At 38.0% G+C, this 17163-nt stretch overlaps 1 protein-coding gene across 1 annotated transcript in view; it reads left to right on the top strand.

Moving 5' to 3' along the window:
• NPEPPS (aminopeptidase puromycin sensitive) overlaps positions 1-17163 on the top strand; it is an 86480-nt gene that overhangs the window by 35428 nt on the left and 33889 nt on the right. Inside the window, exons 3-4 of the mRNA XM_044248134.1 lie at positions 4980-5057; positions 14646-14767. Of these exons, the coding sequence (XP_044104069.1) occupies positions 4980-5057; positions 14646-14767 (200 nt within the window). The remainder of the gene's footprint in view (positions 1-4979; positions 5058-14645; positions 14768-17163) is intronic.

Genomic DNA, 17163 nt, shown 5'->3' on the forward strand with positions numbered 1-17163 from the left:
GAAGAATAGGTTATAAAGCAGCAGGAGCAGAAACTAGTTAAGAGGCTACCATAGTGATCTAGAGAGAAATAGTGGTACATTTGACTAGGGTTGTAGTGATGGGGGCATTGAAAAATCTGGAATTAAAGATATAGGCTACTGAATTTGCTGATTTTGAATGTGTTATGAGAGACAGTCATGGAGGGAAGCAGTTAGGATGATTCTGTATTTCTCGTTTGAGAAATTCTGTATTTCTGGTTTGTGCCATTTACAGAATATCCGAAGCTACAATTGACCAAGGTTATTTTAAAGTCTAATGTATGTTTGTTAAGAAGTATGTTGTTCAACATGAAGTAATTGGGGAAAAAAAATTTTTTTAATAAAGTAATTGGAAGAGTGTCCCATAATACAAGAAACTTCAGAAATTCAAATATATGATTATGGGGCACCTGAGTGGCTCAGTTGATTAAGTATCTGACTCTTTGTTTTGTCTCAGATTGTGATCCTCCTGGTCATGGGATCAAGCCCTAAGACAGGCTCTGTGCTTAGTCCAGAATCAACTTGATCCTCTTCCTCCCCCTCTGTCCCTCTCCCTGCTCATGCTGTCTCTCTATTTCAAATTAAAAAAAAAAAAAAAAGATAAAAGGAAGAAATATATGATTACTACCCTCTTTTCTAAGAGAGAATTTTAGAGGAAATTTTACTCTTTTTAAATATACATGTAATAGAGTTGATGTGCATATTTGGAATCATGTGTTAGAATAGAATCTATGCAATAACAATACTTGATTGTTTACATTTAAAAACTGCTATTCTCATGGGGCTCCTGGGTGGCTCAGTTGGTTACGCGACTGCCTTCTGCTCAGGTCCTGATCCTGGAGTCCCAGGATCGAGTCCTGTATCAGGATCCCTGCTCACGGGGGAGTCTGCTTCTCCCTCTGACCTTTCCCTTCTCATGCTCTCTCTCTCATTCTGTCTCTTTCAAATAAAAAATAAAATAAAATAAAAATTATATTTTTTAAAAAACTGCTATTCTTGAGGCACCTGGCTTACTCAGTTCATGGAGCATGTGAGATGGGTTTGTTTGTTTGTTTTTTAAAAAGATTTTATTTATTTATTTGGAGCACACGTGTGGGCATGAGCAGGAGGAGAGGGAGAGAATCCTGGGTGGTCTGTGCTGAATATGAAGCTCGAGGCAGGGCTCAGTCTCAGAACCCCGAGATCATGACCTGAGCCAAAATCAGGAGTCAAAATAAAAGCAAAATCAAAATCAGGCACCCCACATGTGACTCTTGATCTCAGGGTCATGAGTTCAAGCTCTACATTGGGCATGGAACCTACTTAAAAAATAAAATAACAATAGGGGCTCCTGGGTGGCTCATTCGGTTAAGCATCTGCCTTCTGCTCAGGTCATGATCTGGGATTGAGTCCTGCATTGGGCTTTCTCTCAGTGGGGAATCTTCTCTCTCTCTCACTCTCCCTCTGTGTGCTCTCTCTCATTCTTTCAAATAAATAAAATCTTTTTTAAAAATAAAAAAGTAAAAACTGCTATTCTTTTGGCTTTTTATCTTCATTACCAACTTGAGGACTTCTTGTGCACTTATAAAAACAAGTTAGTTTTAATAATCCTTTATGGAAATAGTCTTTGATCATAGACCATAATGCTATTTTGTATCTTTGTCAGAAAAGTACATTCTTATGCATTAAGGCGATTCTTAGCTTCCCTGTAGGCTTAAGTATGATTCTATATGGGAATCAAGTTAAAGCAAATCTTGAGTTTTTGCCAGTAAAAGTCATTGTTTCAGTTGTTATTTCATCAGTGTTGTATATATGCCAAGTTATGAGTTTCTTTTCAAATTTATAGGAGCTAGTTTATGATAGTAGAAAGAATTTTGGAATAGGAAGGGAACTGAATTCTAGTCCAGCTATGTGAATTTAGGCAAATCATTAACTTTGGATATCTCATTTTTTTCATCTGTAAAATGAGGAATAATTGATTAAAGTTCTTTTAAAATCTGAAATTATAGTTTCTTATTGGTTTTGTAAAGATTTAGGTTTATAAAGATGTTTGAACCATAATTGTATTAGAAACATTGAAAATTCAATCTTAGGGTGATTCATAAAAAGAAATGAATTGTGGGCATCTTGCCTGGCTCATAGAATGTTATTAAATCTGAATCACTGTTACCATATCAAATTTAAGTCCATGACTAATAAATCTACCTTTCTCTCTTAATAACAGTTTCATTGAGATAAAATTCACATACCATAAAATTCACTCATTTGAAGTACACAGTTCAGGGGTCACCTGGGTGGCTCAGTTGGTTAAATGTCTGCCTTTGGCTCAGGTCATGATCTCAGGGTCCTGGGATTAAGCCTCCTGTTGGGTTCCCTATTCAGCAGGGAGTCTACTTCCCCTCTGCCTCTCCCCCCAGTCGTGCGTGCACTCTCTCTCAAATAAATAAATAAAATCTTTTTTTTTTTTTTTTAAGTGTACAAATCAGGGCTTCTGGATGTCTCTGTTGGTCAGTGTCTGACTCTTGGTTTTGGCTCAGGTCATGATGTCAGGGTTGTGAGACAGACTCCCAGGTTGGGCTCTATGCTTAGCCTGGAGTCTGCTTGAGATTCTCTCCCTCTCTCACTGCATGCACTATTTGTCTCTCTCTCTCTCAAATCTTAAAAAAAAAAAAATAAATGAAGTGTACAATTCAGTGGTTTCTAGTATATTCACAGAGTTGTGTAGCCATCACCAGGATCAGTTTTTATCATTTTCATTACCCCATAAAGAAAATACCTTTCACCTCAAACTTCCAGCCCTAGGCAACCACTAATATACTTTCTGTCTTATAGATTTGCCTATTCTGAACATTTCTGATAAATATGTGGCCCTTTTTGTCTGGTTTCTTTCACTTAATATAATATTTTCAAGGTTTATCCATATTGTAGTATATATCAACACTTGGTATTCCTTTTCTTTGTCAAGCAGTATTCCATTGTATACCACATTTTATCTGTTCATCATTTGATGGACATTTGGGTTGTTTCCACTTTTTTGGCTATTACGAATAATGCTCCTGTGAACATCTGTGTATAAGTTGTTTTTTTTTTTTTTAAAGATTTTATTTATTTATTTGACAGAGAGAGATCACAAGTAGGCAGAGAGGCAGGCAGAGAGAGAGAGGAGGAAACAGGCTCCCTGCTGACCAGAGAGCCCGATGCGGGACTCGATCCCAGGACCCTGAGATCATGACCTGAGCCGAAGGCAGCGGCTTAACCCACTGAGCTACCCAGGCACCCCTGTGTAAAAGTTTTTGACATACATTTTTATTTCTCTTGGATTTATATATCCCCACTAAGAGTGGGATTTCTGGGCCCTCTGATAAGTCCATTTAATAATCATTTGAGGAACTTCCTGGACTGTTTTCCTAAGTGGCTGCACCGTTCAGCATTCCTACTACCCTCTACATTCCTACCAGCCATGTATGAGGGTTCCAGTGTCTTTACATCCTCCCTTACATTTAGCATTATCTGCCTTTTTTTTTTTTAAATATTTTATTTATTTATTTGACAGAGAGAGAGATCACAGGTAAGCAGAGAGGCTGGCAGAGAGAGAGAGAGAGAGAGGGAAGCAGGCTCCCTGCTGAGCAGAGAGCCCGATGTGGGACTCGATCCCAGGACCCTGAGATCATGACCTGAGCCGAAGGCAGCGGCTTAACCCACTGAGCCACCCAGGCGCCCATTATCTGCCTTTTTGATTGTAGTCCTCTAAGTGCATGTGAAGTGGTGTCTCCTTTTGGTTTGATTTCCATTTCCCTAATGGTTAAGGATGTTAAGCATCTATTCATTTGCGTATTAAGGCTAGCTCTTTCCCTGAAATGTATGCCAAGCATTCTGAAGTATCAAATAAGCAATGTCTTCTCACTCCTATTAGAGAGTAAATCAAAAGCCTAATTTAACCCACACATCTGTTTTCACCTTTATTTCTATAACATGTAACGATGAATTTTACTGGAAATAAGGATGACCTGTATTTTATTTGGAATTGTTACCTGTCTTTGGTTGGGGGACAGAACTTTCATTGATACAGCTTTAACACTGAAATCTCGGCAATTTGCTCAGTCTTTCAAGTGTTCATGAGTAAAACTGCAACTTAGCAAAAAGATAGGAATGAAGCATGTCTGGGAATCTGGTAGAAAATTTATAGTAGCCCTTATTTCCCTTGTATCATAGAAGTTTTAAGGGGAAAAAAAGTTTTGTGAATTAATACAGCATGTATAAATGTGTTTCAGGAGCACATTTAATTTAGGATGTGGACTAAAATAGGTTGGTTTGAAATGACACTTTTGTTAATAGAAACTTAATTTATTCAATTAAGAATATTTAGTTTTAGGGGCACCTAACTGGCTTAGTTGGTAGAGCATGTGGCTTTTGATCTCAGGTTTGTGGGTTTTTTTTTTTGATAGAGATCACAAATAGGCAGAGAGGCAGGCAGAGAGAGAGGAGGAAGCAGGCTCCCTATTGAGCAGAGAGCCCAATGTGGGGCTCGATCCCAGGACCCTGGGATCATGACCTGAGCCGAAGGCAGAGGCTTAACCCACTGAGCCACCCAGGCACCCCAGTTGATCTCAGGGTCTTGAATTGAAGCCCCATGTTGGGCTTGGAGCTTACTTGAAAAAAGTGTGGGGGATGCTTGGGTGTCTCAGTCAGTTAAGTGTCTGCCTTTGGCTCAGGTCGTGATCCCAAGGTCCTGGGATGGAGCCCTGCATTGGACTCCCTGCTCAGTGGAGAGCCTCTTTTCTCTCTCTCCCTCTGCTATTCCCCCTGCTTGTGCTCTCTCCCTCCCTCTCCCTTTGTCAAATAAATAAAATCTTAAGAAAAAAAAAAGAATATTTAGTTTTAGTAGAGATTTTGCCCTGAAAAATATTAATTGCTATAGTCTGGATTTTGTTTTAGTCCAGTCAGATTTTTTAACTAATTTTTTTTAAAAATTTCTGTTCCAGAAATACATGCTACAGGATTTAACTATCAGAATGAAGATGAAAAAGTCACCTTGTCTTTTCCTAGTACTCTCCAAACAGGTAAGAGTTGTGGCTTTTGTAAAATCCCATGATGAATAGTGACACCTTATTTCTTCCAAAGAAATTTGTTGTATGCCTTTTTTCCCTCATTTTAAGCAGATTAAATATTAAGACAGAGCTTTTGAAAGAGGTTCATTGCAGCTTTTGGGCCACCAGGAAGAAAGACCAAAACTAATGATCATTCTACTCTAGAACATAATGCATTATTTTTCACCTTTTCAGTCTCATCTTTCTAAAAATACAGCTACACAACTCCATCTTCCAGTAATTGAGGCCACATCTCTGAGATGAATGTCCCATAGTTGATTTTGATGTAGAAAAGTATAGTGAAGGCATGGAAGGAAAGATTTGTTGATAAAACACTATTATTAAGTAGGGGCGCCTGGGTTGACTCAGTTGGTTGTGTTCACTCTTCATCTCTGCTCAGGTCTTGATCTCAGGATCGTGAGTTTTTAAGGCTGGCCCTGGGGTCCACACTGGGTGTGGCACCTCCTTAAAAAATCATCATCATCATAATCCAGATTCTGCTGTTAGGTATAAAAGCACAAAGGAAAAAGGAAGACTTTCTGAGCTTAATGTAGTGTAAGAAATTCTGTACAAATCAGTTGGTAAAGACTAAGACTTTGATTAATGATCAATTGAAAAGCAACAAGTGGAGTGCATTTGTCATGATGAGCACCAGATGACATATGAAAGTGTGGCACCACTGTAGAGTACCCCGGAAACTAATAAAACCGTGCGTGAACTAATTGGAATTAAAATTAAAAGTTAAAAAGTAAGAGGGAATTTGTATGAAAAAAATGCTAATGACTAAAACATGTGACAAGATATTAGGCTTTCTCATAATGAGAAATATGAAACAGCAGTTACTGATATACCAGTTTTTGCCTGTTTTGTATCAGTGACTACCTTGATATTACTGGTGGGAGTGTAAATCCATGCAGTGTCCTTGGAAGGCAGTCTGGCAGTATGTATCAAAAGCCTAAACAAGGGCACCTGGGTGGCTGAGTGGGTTAGGCCTCTGCGTTCGGCTCGGGTCACGATCTCAGGGTCCTGGGATGGAGCCCTACATCGGGCTCTCTGCTCAGCGGGGAGCCTGCTTCTGCCTGCCTCTCTGCCTACTTGTGATCTCTCTCAATCTGTCAAATGAATAAATAAAATCTTAAAATAAAAAAAAAAAGCCTAAACATGTTCATGGTTTTGACCCAGCAATTCTGATAATACGAACATATCCTAAAGAAAAACCATAAATGCAAGAAATGCTTTATGCCTAGAAATGTCTATTGAGACATTACTTAAGGTAGTAAAAAATTAGAATGAATGTATTTGTTCAGCACTAAGGGAGTAATTATGACATCAGTATGGTGGCATATATATAGCAACTAAAAGTGAGCTTAATGAATTCTTAACATTGTGAAGTGCTTATTATAATGTAAAATTGAAAAACAAAATACAAAATTACATATACAGGGTGATGAATCATATCTCTAAAATGATACGTCTGGGGTGCCTGGGTGGCTCAGTGGGTTAAGCCGCTGCCTTCGGCTCAGGTCATGATCTCGGGGTCCTGGGATCGAGTCCCACATCGGGCTCTCTGCTCAGCAGGGAGCCTGCTTCCCTCTATCTCCCTCTCTGCCTGCCTCTCCGTCTGCTTGTGATCTCTCTGTCAAATAAATAAATAAAATATTTTTTAAAAAATACCCCTGATTCTTCAAAAAAAAAAAATGATACATCTGGTTTTTGACATAATTGATGGTTTTTATTCTTATTTATACATTTTTTAGTTTCCATAATTTCTATACTGATAATATATTGCCTTAATAGTAGGATCTTTAGAAAAATTTTAAATTGGAGTTTTACTTTTTTGCTCAGTGCTCTTTCATTTTGCCTTTTTCTAACTAGGATTTCTTGGATGAAATTATTATAAAAATAAATGTTTTGCCATGAACATGTATTAAAAGATACCAAAGAATATAACATAAAAATTAAGATTTCTGGTTTTTTTGACACCTTCCACTTCCATTGTCTTGTGAATATTTCCAAAAATATCTTGTGTGTATATATAAGTATACGCATAATTTTAATCCATGAGTGGGATCGCAAATTTCCGTGGCTTACAACAAATATTTCCTGCTCACACCTGGCCCTGAGGACTCCTGCAGCCTATCTCCACCTTTGCTTAAGAGCTCTGCTCAGCTCGCAGCTCTTCTCATTCCAGGACCGGTAGTGAGCAGCTACTGTCTGCAGCATGCTGTTCTCTCCCATGGCAGAGGGCAGAAGCTCAGGGGTGGGAACAGAGACAAACCACACAGATACATTTCAGGTTTTTGCATGGATGGTGGTATACTTGATGTCCGTGCACATTTCATTGGCCAAAGCAGATAGTATGGCCAAGCCCAAAGTCACTGTGGCAACAATTACCAGAGATTTGATTTAACTTCTACTATGAAAACTAGAGTAAAAAGCCCAACAATAATAGAAATATAGGAACTTGTTAAAAGCAAAGACAAAGGAAAAGAAAGTCTCAAAAAGAAAAAGAAAGTCTCAAAAAAAAAAACACACAAAACAAATTAATACCCTTAGAAATATTGGTAATATCACATTCATTAAACAATAACAAGTTGGTTAAGCGTCCAACTCTGGATTTCTGCTCAGGTCATGATAACAAGGTCATGAGAGGGAGCATGGGCTCCATCCTTAAGATTGTCTCCCTTGGGACACCTGGGTGGCTCAGTTGGTTAAGCAGCTGCCTTCGGCTCAGGTCATGATCCCAGCGTCCTGGGATCGAGTCCCACATCGGGCTCCTTGCTTGTCAGGGAGCCTGCTTCTCCCTCTGCCTCTGCCTGCCATTCTGTCTGCCTGTGCTCTCTCTCTCTCTCTCTCTGATAAATAAATAAAAAATCTTAAAAAAAAAAAAAAAAGATTGTCTCCCTTGCCCTCTGCTCCTCCCCTACCATTTGTGCACTCTCTCTCTCTCTTTAAAAAAAAAAAAAGAACAGGACAGATCATTATCAAACAGAAAGAATTAGAGCAAGAAAACTTCCAGAAATTATAATACAACAGTAATGAAAAACCTGATATGAGTTTTTGAAGATGAAATAGAGGAATCTTACACATGGTAGGAAAATTTGAGGACCGGTCTAGCAGAGCCAACATCCATCTAGTAAAAGAGAGGACAGAGAAAATGAGAAGAGAAAGTTATTAAAGATCCAAAAGAAGAACATTTTCTTGAGGTGATTTCTGAGGTAATTGGGAACTTCATTTTGAAAAGGTACACCTCTTAAAAAAAAAAATAAGAAGAAGAAGAAGAAGAAAGAAAATGTATACCACTGAGAAGGGCTAACTCAATAAATGTAAAAACTCCCATACAAATTTTAAAACTTCCGGGGATAAAAGTGAGGCTCTCAAAAGGCACCTAGGTGGCTCAGTCAGTTAAGCATCTGACTCTTTTTTTTTTTTTTTTAAAGATTTTATTCATTTATTTGACAGAGAGAGAGAGGAGGAAGCAGGCTCCCTGCTGAGCAGAGAGCCCGATTCGGGGACTCGATCCCAGGACCCTGAGATCATGACCTGAGCCGAAGGCAGCGGCTTAACCCACTGAGCCACCCAGGCGCCCAGCATCTGACTCTTAATTTTATCTCAGGTCATGATCTCAGGGTTGTGGGGATTGAGCCTGGTGGAGTCAGGCTCCACACTCAGTGCAGAGTCTGCTTGGGATTCTCTCACTTCTTCTCCCTCTACCCCTACCCCTGCTCGTACTTACTCTTGAATGAGTGAATAAAGTGAGGCTCTCTAATAAGAGTTTCTTCCCAAGGACAGGGGTTTGGGAGGAAGGAGGGAAGGCTAGCAGATTACCTTCAAAGTTCAGGGAGCAGAATAGCAGTAGTAGTAGACTGAGAGGTGGGGGGTGGATAAAATGGGTGAAAGGGAGTGGGAGTACAGGCTTCCAGTTATGGAATGAGTAAGTCAGGGATTAGAGGTACAGCATAAGGAACATAGTGGTATCATAATAGCGTTGTATGGTAACAGGTGGTAGCTACACTTACAGTGAGTGTAGCAAAGGGTATAGAGTTGTCAAATCACTATGTTGAATACCTGAAACTAATGTAACACTGTCTATCAACAATATTTGAATGAAATTTTAAAATTAACCAAAGGGAACAATGGAAACTAGACTCTACTGGAGCCATTCCTTCAAAATTCTGTGTATCTGATTTTCAGCCTAGAATTGATTCTGTGCTTTTAGCCAAATTGTGAATTTAAAGAGGTAGAATAGGAGTGCAGGGAGCCTGATGCAGGGGCTCAGTCCCAGGACCCTAGGATCATGACCTGAGCCAAAGGCAGATGCTTAATGACTGAGGCACCCAGACATCCTAGGAGCAAAAAAATTTTAAAGCAGGTTTTTGAAATCATCCCAGAGTATACATAAACTGTGTGTGTGTGTAGAGAGTAGATTCAGCTGTTTAGCATTAGGAAATATGACAACATTATTTATTATTAAGTCAAAATTTCAAGATACTAGATTTATCAAAAGAAGCTGGAATGTAGGGGCACCTGGGTGGCTCAGTGGGTTAAGCCTCTGCCTTCTTCTCAGGTCATGATCTCAGGGTGCTGGGATCAAGCCCCGCATCGGGCTCTCTCCTCAGCGGGGAGCCTGCTTCCTCCTCTCTCTCTGCCTTTCTCTCTGCCTACTTGTGATCTCTGTCTGCCAAATAAATAAATAAAATCATAAAAAAAAAAAAAAGAAGCTGGAATGTATTTGCTAGAATGCTTGAGCAGGTAAGAACAGACAGAAACTCCTAGAAGGTGCATGTGTGATATATGTATACATTATCTCTATACATGCATATGTATAAATGTGTGCAGGTATAATACATGCATGCTTCTGTGAATGCTTAATCTGTGCCAGATTAATCTGTACTGTTTTATGTGTATCATAAATACTAATTTGTTCATCCTTTTTGAGATAGTTTGTTACCTGCATTTTATAGATAAACCAAGGTACAAAGGTAGTTTAATTAAATAACTTGCCCAAGGTCAATAGGTATTAGGTGCCAGAGTCTGGATTTCAAACCAAAGCAGTTTAATCTCAAAGTCTATACTTGAAACCATCATATTATGCTTTTTATTTTTTAATTAAATATTATAAAAATACAATACATGGTTTAAAAATCAAATGACATACAGTGGAAATGTGTTTGCCATCCTAGCCCTTTCTTCCTCTCTCAGCTCTTCTCAGAAGCAACCAGTTTCCTATGTATCCTTTTAAAACTATTTGATGGTTTTGTAAGCATTTCTGCATATACTGTCTAAGAACACAGAAACTGGCATGTCATCTATCATATTCTGCACCCTTCTTTCCCCCTTACGTGTGTGTGTGTGTGTAAATAAAAGAGGTCAGGGGCACCTGCTTGAGCATCTGACTCTTGGTTTCAGCTTACATTGTGATCTCAGGGTTATGGGATCGACCCCTACCTTGGGCTCCATGCTCAATGGGGGGATCTGCTTGGGATTCTCTCCCTGTGTCCCTCTCCCACTCTCTCTCAATCTTTCTAAAATAATAAATAAATAAATCTTTTTTTAAAAAAAGGGTCAGCTATCAGTATATAAGAGCTTTGTCATTCATGATGAGGACTATTTACAGCAGACATGGTAAATCGTGACATTTCTTTTTCTTTCTTTCTTCTTCTTTTTTTTTTTTTTGAAGATTTTATCTATTTATTTGACAGAAAGAGAGACCACAAGTAGGCAGAGAGGCAGGCAGAGAGAGATTGGAGGAAGCAGGTTCCCTGCGGAGCAGAGAGCCCGACACGGGGCTTGATCCCAGGACTCTGGGACCATGACCTGAGCCAAAGGCAGAGGCTTTAACCCACTGAGCCACCCAGGCGCCCCTGTGAAGTCATTTCTATGGTCAGAGAAGGTTATGACCTTTTGTATACTGGAATTCAGCAGAGTTTGGGAGATTTTTAGTTAATACAACAGTATAAAAAAGTAACTGATGTAAGTATTAGAATTAGAAATTATCTTATTTGAGGGGCACGTGGGTGGCTGTTTTTGGGCTCTGGATTTCCGCGCAGATCATGATATTGGGGTCGTGAAATGGAGCCCTGAGTTGGGCTTCATGCTGAGCATGGAGTCTCCTTGTCCCTGTCCCTCTGCTCCTCCCCGTTCTCATGCTCGCTCATTCATTTGCTCTCTCAAATAAATAAATAAATAGAATCTTTTTTTTAAAAATGACATTATCTGAGGTGCTTGTGGCTCAGTTGTTGAGCGTCTGCCTTCAGCTCAGGTCATGATCCCAGAGTCCTGGGATCGAGCCCCGCACTGGGCTGCCGGCTCAGCGGGAAGCCTGCTTCTCCCTCTCCCACTCCCTCTGCTTGTGTTCCTTTTCTCACTGTCTCTCTCTGTCAAAGAAATAAATAAAATCTTTAATTTAAAAAAAAAAGAAATTATCCTGTTTGAGATTGAGACTAATACTGAGTATTGAACATCTGTAACTATCTGCTTGAAAATCTTCGGCTTTCACATTTTCCCACTATTCTCTGGAGCACAATTACCTATGTTTTTTCAAGTTTTGGTAAGCTGCACAAGCATTCTGTCTTCTGGTAAGGGAATAAATCTGGAGCATGTATTGAAAGGACCTTAGTAACCTTTGTGTTTAGCCTCACCAGACTTAACAGTCATGCCAGCTATTTCAAAGCTAATCAAAACATTTTCTTTCCTGAATTGGCATGTTCTAGAATAGTGGTTAAATTACCATGATCATTATAGGCTGGCAACAACTTCATAATCTTCTGTTAAGGATCCTACAGAGTGGTGTTTATTTGGAGAAACATAGGTGATACTGACATTTCTAAGAGTGAAAAACAGGATCACAGGAAACAGTGACACAAAGGCAGAGACCTTTATTTACTCTCTTTCAGTACAAATTAAACTGTCTTTAATTTTTTTGGTATTTAGTAGGCTCATTAAATTTTTATTGAAGTTTTTCAAGATCTACTTCAGGTTTTACAACAATTATACTCTCCTAAGCTTTAAAGAAATAAGGCTTTTGGTAGAAGTTGCAATTTTCCAGTTGTTTAATTTGTAAATGAGCTTATTGTGTGTTTTAAAAGGTTTATCATCCCAAGCAGATAAATATTGTGTATAATGGATATTGAAATAAGGTGTCTAATGTGAGGAAGCAATGTAAATTATGTGGGTAGTCAGGTATAAGATTAGACAGTCTGGCAATCAGTTCTTCAATATGGTGTAAATTTGATAAGTTGACATTTATTAAGCCTTTTTTCTCCTGTTTTTGCCCTATAACTTTACTATATTAATGGTAAATATTTTGTAATTATTATAATTGTATAATATAACACTAGTTACATTTATTATAATTTTTTAAAACTTTAACTTGTGTTTTGTTTGAATTTCAGGTAATAACCTTTTCCAATACTTTGTATTTTGTTTAGTATGCCACTTTTTTGGAAGTGGTCACTATCAGTATCTTGTTATGGTTTGATGGCCTTGGAGATTTAAAACCAAGTAAAAGTGTAAGCAGCCTTTCTTATTTAGTTATGAGTTTTAAATCATATTATTCCAAATAGGAAGAGGCTAAAGTAGATTTCCCATGGAGTATGAGTTATAGAAAAGAAATCTTAACATGTTAGTTGACTAGTGAAAACAGACTGGCCAGTTCCATTTATGGAATTGCAATATAAAATTCCAACAAATACTTCTCTTTAAATGCAGTGAGTTTTTACAATGTACTAGATATTCCTTGTAAACTTTATTAATGTATATATATCTGCTTTCCTAAAGATTACTGAATTCCTAAAGAAAATAGAGAGAAATTTTATTATAGTTAAATTCTTTAGTATCAATCATTAAGAATTCTTTCACATTCTTTTACTGTATTCTTACATACCGTTCCAGTAATCTATCATTCTCTTTAAGAGAGTATTCATTGTCCCCTTTAGACAGAAGGTCTGATTTTTAAAAAAGAAGATTCACACACATTTATTCAAAAGAGCTTCAATTTTTTCCCCCCAGCATAATTACATTAATATGGCACTTCGGGGTGTCTGGCTGGCTCAGTCAGCAGAGCATGCAACTCTCGATCTTAGGGTTGTGAGTTCAGGCCGTAGGTTGAGCACAATAAAAAAAAGAATATGGCGCTCTGTTTATTGATGATGACTTCACAGCAGAGGCCTGAAATTTTCTCTTGAAGTTACTTTCAGAATGAGTTTGAAGCACATGTGAAAATCGTTTTAATTACTTAATTGACATACTTAATAAACAACAGCATTTTATCTAGAAACAGTTTGCAGTTTGTCATTCACTTTTTCTGTAGACTTAGACTCTTCATGACTTTTGGACCTTTTCAAAAAAGTCATTTCGGTTTTGGAAGGTGGCTATCTGACTGAGAACATCCAAAAGGATATGTCAGAAAGAGAGGGACTTAAGAACATTTTGAACAATGTCAGTGTCACTGCTCTATGGCATTCCAAAATGACAGTTTGAAACATTAGGATATAAAAGTTTTGGAATCATTGCCTAATTACTTTATAGTCATACTGTGTCTTTGATTTGTTAGATTCCCATGCTGTAGATCCTGTTATAAATAGGCATTTTTAAAAGAATCAATTAAAAGTCAACATTTTTCTGGTTGGCTTTTTGGGGAGATTTAATTTGTAAAATGTAGAAGGGGATTATTGTTTTGTCATGCATCTGAATATTGTAGATGACTGATAGATATTAATTATTATCTCTTTCCTGTTATGAAAGAAGGTATATATACTCACAAAACTCCCATTTTGTCTAATTTGGTTTTGCCCTTATACACCAGTAGAATATACATTCATGTTGCATTTTATTTGCATTTAGTAATTATTGGATAAATGTATTTCTTTAATATTCTCATTTCAAATGATTGAGGTGACTGTAAGAGTTTTTAATGCCTTTTTGCCAGCCAAATCATTGATCTTCCCTATATAGTTGCTTTCAAAAGTATGGAATCAATGTTCTATTTGGATTGAACAGATAGGGTTTTTGTCTTAAATTGGCATGAAGTCCTCTAAAGGGACCAATTTTATTTATCATTGGCAAAGAACATGAATTTTGGATTAAACAGGCCTAAATTTTTTATCTCTTTCTTGCTACTTAATAATCATGTGACATCAAGCAAGTTACTTAATTTTCAGCCTCAGTTTCCTCATCTGAAAAAATGGAGACTATACTACTTCCAAGTTTCTAAATATTTTTAAGGCTCCATGCACAGTAGCATGTCATAAATTTAATAATAAATGTTCATTTCCTTTCCTGTTTTTATCTTTATGGATTGGTGATTAGAGATTAAGTTAATACAGTTAAAGAACTTTCTAAACAGTCACCCTAAACATGATATTAAGGTTCACTTTAGGATTAGTTTACCATTTTTCAGTAGATATTAGATTCTGTCCATTGCCAGAAGTGTTTGAGAAAGGATAAAAAAATGATTTGAACATAAGTTAGTGTCTTAAGGACATATTTTTGATAACTTGTACTTTGATAACTTGTACTTAATATCTGTATTTAAGTGGTTTCATTCATCTTCAATCACAGGTACAGGAACCTTAAAGATAGATTTTGTTGGAGAGCTGAATGACAAAATGAAAGGTTTTTATAGAAGTAAATATACTACCCCTTCTGGAGAGGTGCGCTATGCTGCTGTCACACAGTTTGAGGTATGGTATTCTTCTCTAAAATGCTGTGATCTGGGACGCCTGGGTGGCTCAGTTGGTTGGACGACTGCCTTTGGCTCAGGGCGTGATCCTGGAGTCCTGGGATCGAGTCCCACATCAGGCTCCCAGCTCCATGGGCAGTCTGCTTCGCTCTCTGACCTTCTCGCTCATGCTCTCTCTCACTGTCTCTCTCTCTCAAATAAATAAATAAAATCTTTAAAAAAAGAAAAAAAAAAAGAAAATGCTGTGATCTTAAAGTAGATATTCTGACAAAGTTCTGTTCCATTATTTGCGTGATTGTTTCAGGGTATGTGCCTTTGGCCATGATTATATTCATGATTTTGGAATTTTTATTGTGTATTCATCCAGTTATCTCCATTATAGAGGGACAGAATTAGAGATGTAGGATGGAGAATGGACACGCACACACACACACACACACACACACACAACAGCATTACTATTTCATAGGAGAAGCCACAGGAATCAAATACTAAGAAGATAATTTTAATTTAAAAAGGTACTTATATAAAAGCAATTCAGGTATTGAAATTCTGTTACATATGTTTGTATAAATGTGTATGCATATATGTAACAAAATATGTATGTGACAAAATTATATATGCATGTATGTGTATATACATGTATGTATACATCTACATGCATGCATATATGTGGCAGAATTTCAGTGCCTGAATTGTCTTTATACTGTGTACCTTTCTTAATTAAAATTATGCTCTTAGTATTTGACACCTGTAGCTTATCTTACCAAATTAATGGCAATGTTGTATAGCATTCCTTTGCTTCTTTGAAATGTCCTGCTATTTGTTTATCTTACTATATTATCTGCACTTTCTTTGATTTTTGTTTATCATGTATATTAAAATTACATAACTTGTTTTGAATTTGCTAGTGGTATTTTTAAGTAGTAAATCTAATTAATTTTAGTCCTGTACATTTCAGTGTGGATGATGAAATAGCTGATTATATCTGTTTTTATGATTCTATTTATATCTCTGTGTTGTTTGTTTTGCACACCTAAAGTTTTGGATTGGGATGCCTGGTTGGTTCAATTGGTTAAGCATCTGCCTTTGACTCGGGTCATGATCCTGGGGTCAGGGAGCCCACTTCTCCCTCTGCCGGCAGCTCCCCCTGCTTGTGCTCTCTATTCCTAACTCTCAAATAAATAAATACAGTTCTTTTTAAAAAATAAAGTGTCAGATCTAGTTTACTACTAATTTGTCTAACCTGGTGTATCTTCTCTTTCAAGAATTTTGTTTTGCCTTCTGTTTTAAAATGACATTTGCAGGGGCGCTTGGGTGAACTGACTCAGCTCAGGTCATAATCTCAGGGTTGTGGGATTGAGCTGAATCAGCCTCTATGCTGAGCATGGAGTCTTCTCTGCCCCCCCCACCCTCCCCCATAAATAAAATATTTTTTAAAAAATTCCCATAACTAGGGGCGCCTGGGTGGCTCAGTGGGTTAAAGCCTCTGCCTTCAGCTCAGGTCATGATCCCGGAGTTCTGGGATCCAGCCCCGCATGGGGCTCTCTGCTCAGCGGGGAGCCTGCTTCCCCTTCTCTCTCTCTGCCTGCCTCTCTGCCTACTTTGATCTCTGTCAAATAAATAAATAAAATCTAAAAAAAAAAATTCCCATAACTATTTAGGCTTAATTCTGTGTTTCAGTTATTTCAATGCTTATCTTTAGCCCTTTAAGCGCTTCTGCATCCTGCAATGGTTGCCTGGTGTATTTCTCCAATAAAATTTTTAAGGGAGGGTATGTGGATAGTACACTTCCAGAGTCTCTGCACAACTAAAAATCTTTCATTTGCTTAATACATGACCAGTTTTAATGGGTGTATAATAGATTTGTTGGGGATGGGGGAAAGGAGGAGCAGCAGCCCCTAACATTAAAAAGTTGTGCCACCACTCCCAGCTAGCCCCTGTTGGTCTCCTTTTCGACATAAAGCACTGTAGAGCACCACCCTCAGGCAGGGTTACTCTGAGACTATGTTAAAGGGAAACAATACAAGGGTGCTTCATAATTTCATCTAAGGACAGACAAAAGCAGGGCCACTGTGCTACCCATGAAATAGTGACCAGCTCCCTCTCTTAGTTAAAATGACTACTACTTCTTTCTCAGTATCAGTTTTACTCTTGCTCTAGTCTGCCCTCTCTGTAGGTGAGATCTGTTGAGATGCCCACCCACAGAATTCCTCCACTTTCTGACAGCACCCAGTTTACAGTGAATCTAAATCCTCCCCCAATTCACCAGGCCAAATCCTGAATACACATATGATAGCTTGTTTCTCACACACCCCAGGGTTCCCCTTACTGTGAGTTTTCCCTTGCTGCAATGAGTACAAACCCAACTTCTCAACTGTAAGAGCAAGTATATAC

The sequence above is a fragment of the Neovison vison genome, chromosome 5, assembly GCF_020171115.1.
Source record: "Neovison vison isolate M4711 chromosome 5, ASM_NN_V1, whole genome shotgun sequence".
NCBI classification, from domain to species: domain Eukaryota; kingdom Metazoa; phylum Chordata; class Mammalia; order Carnivora; family Mustelidae; genus Neogale; species Neogale vison.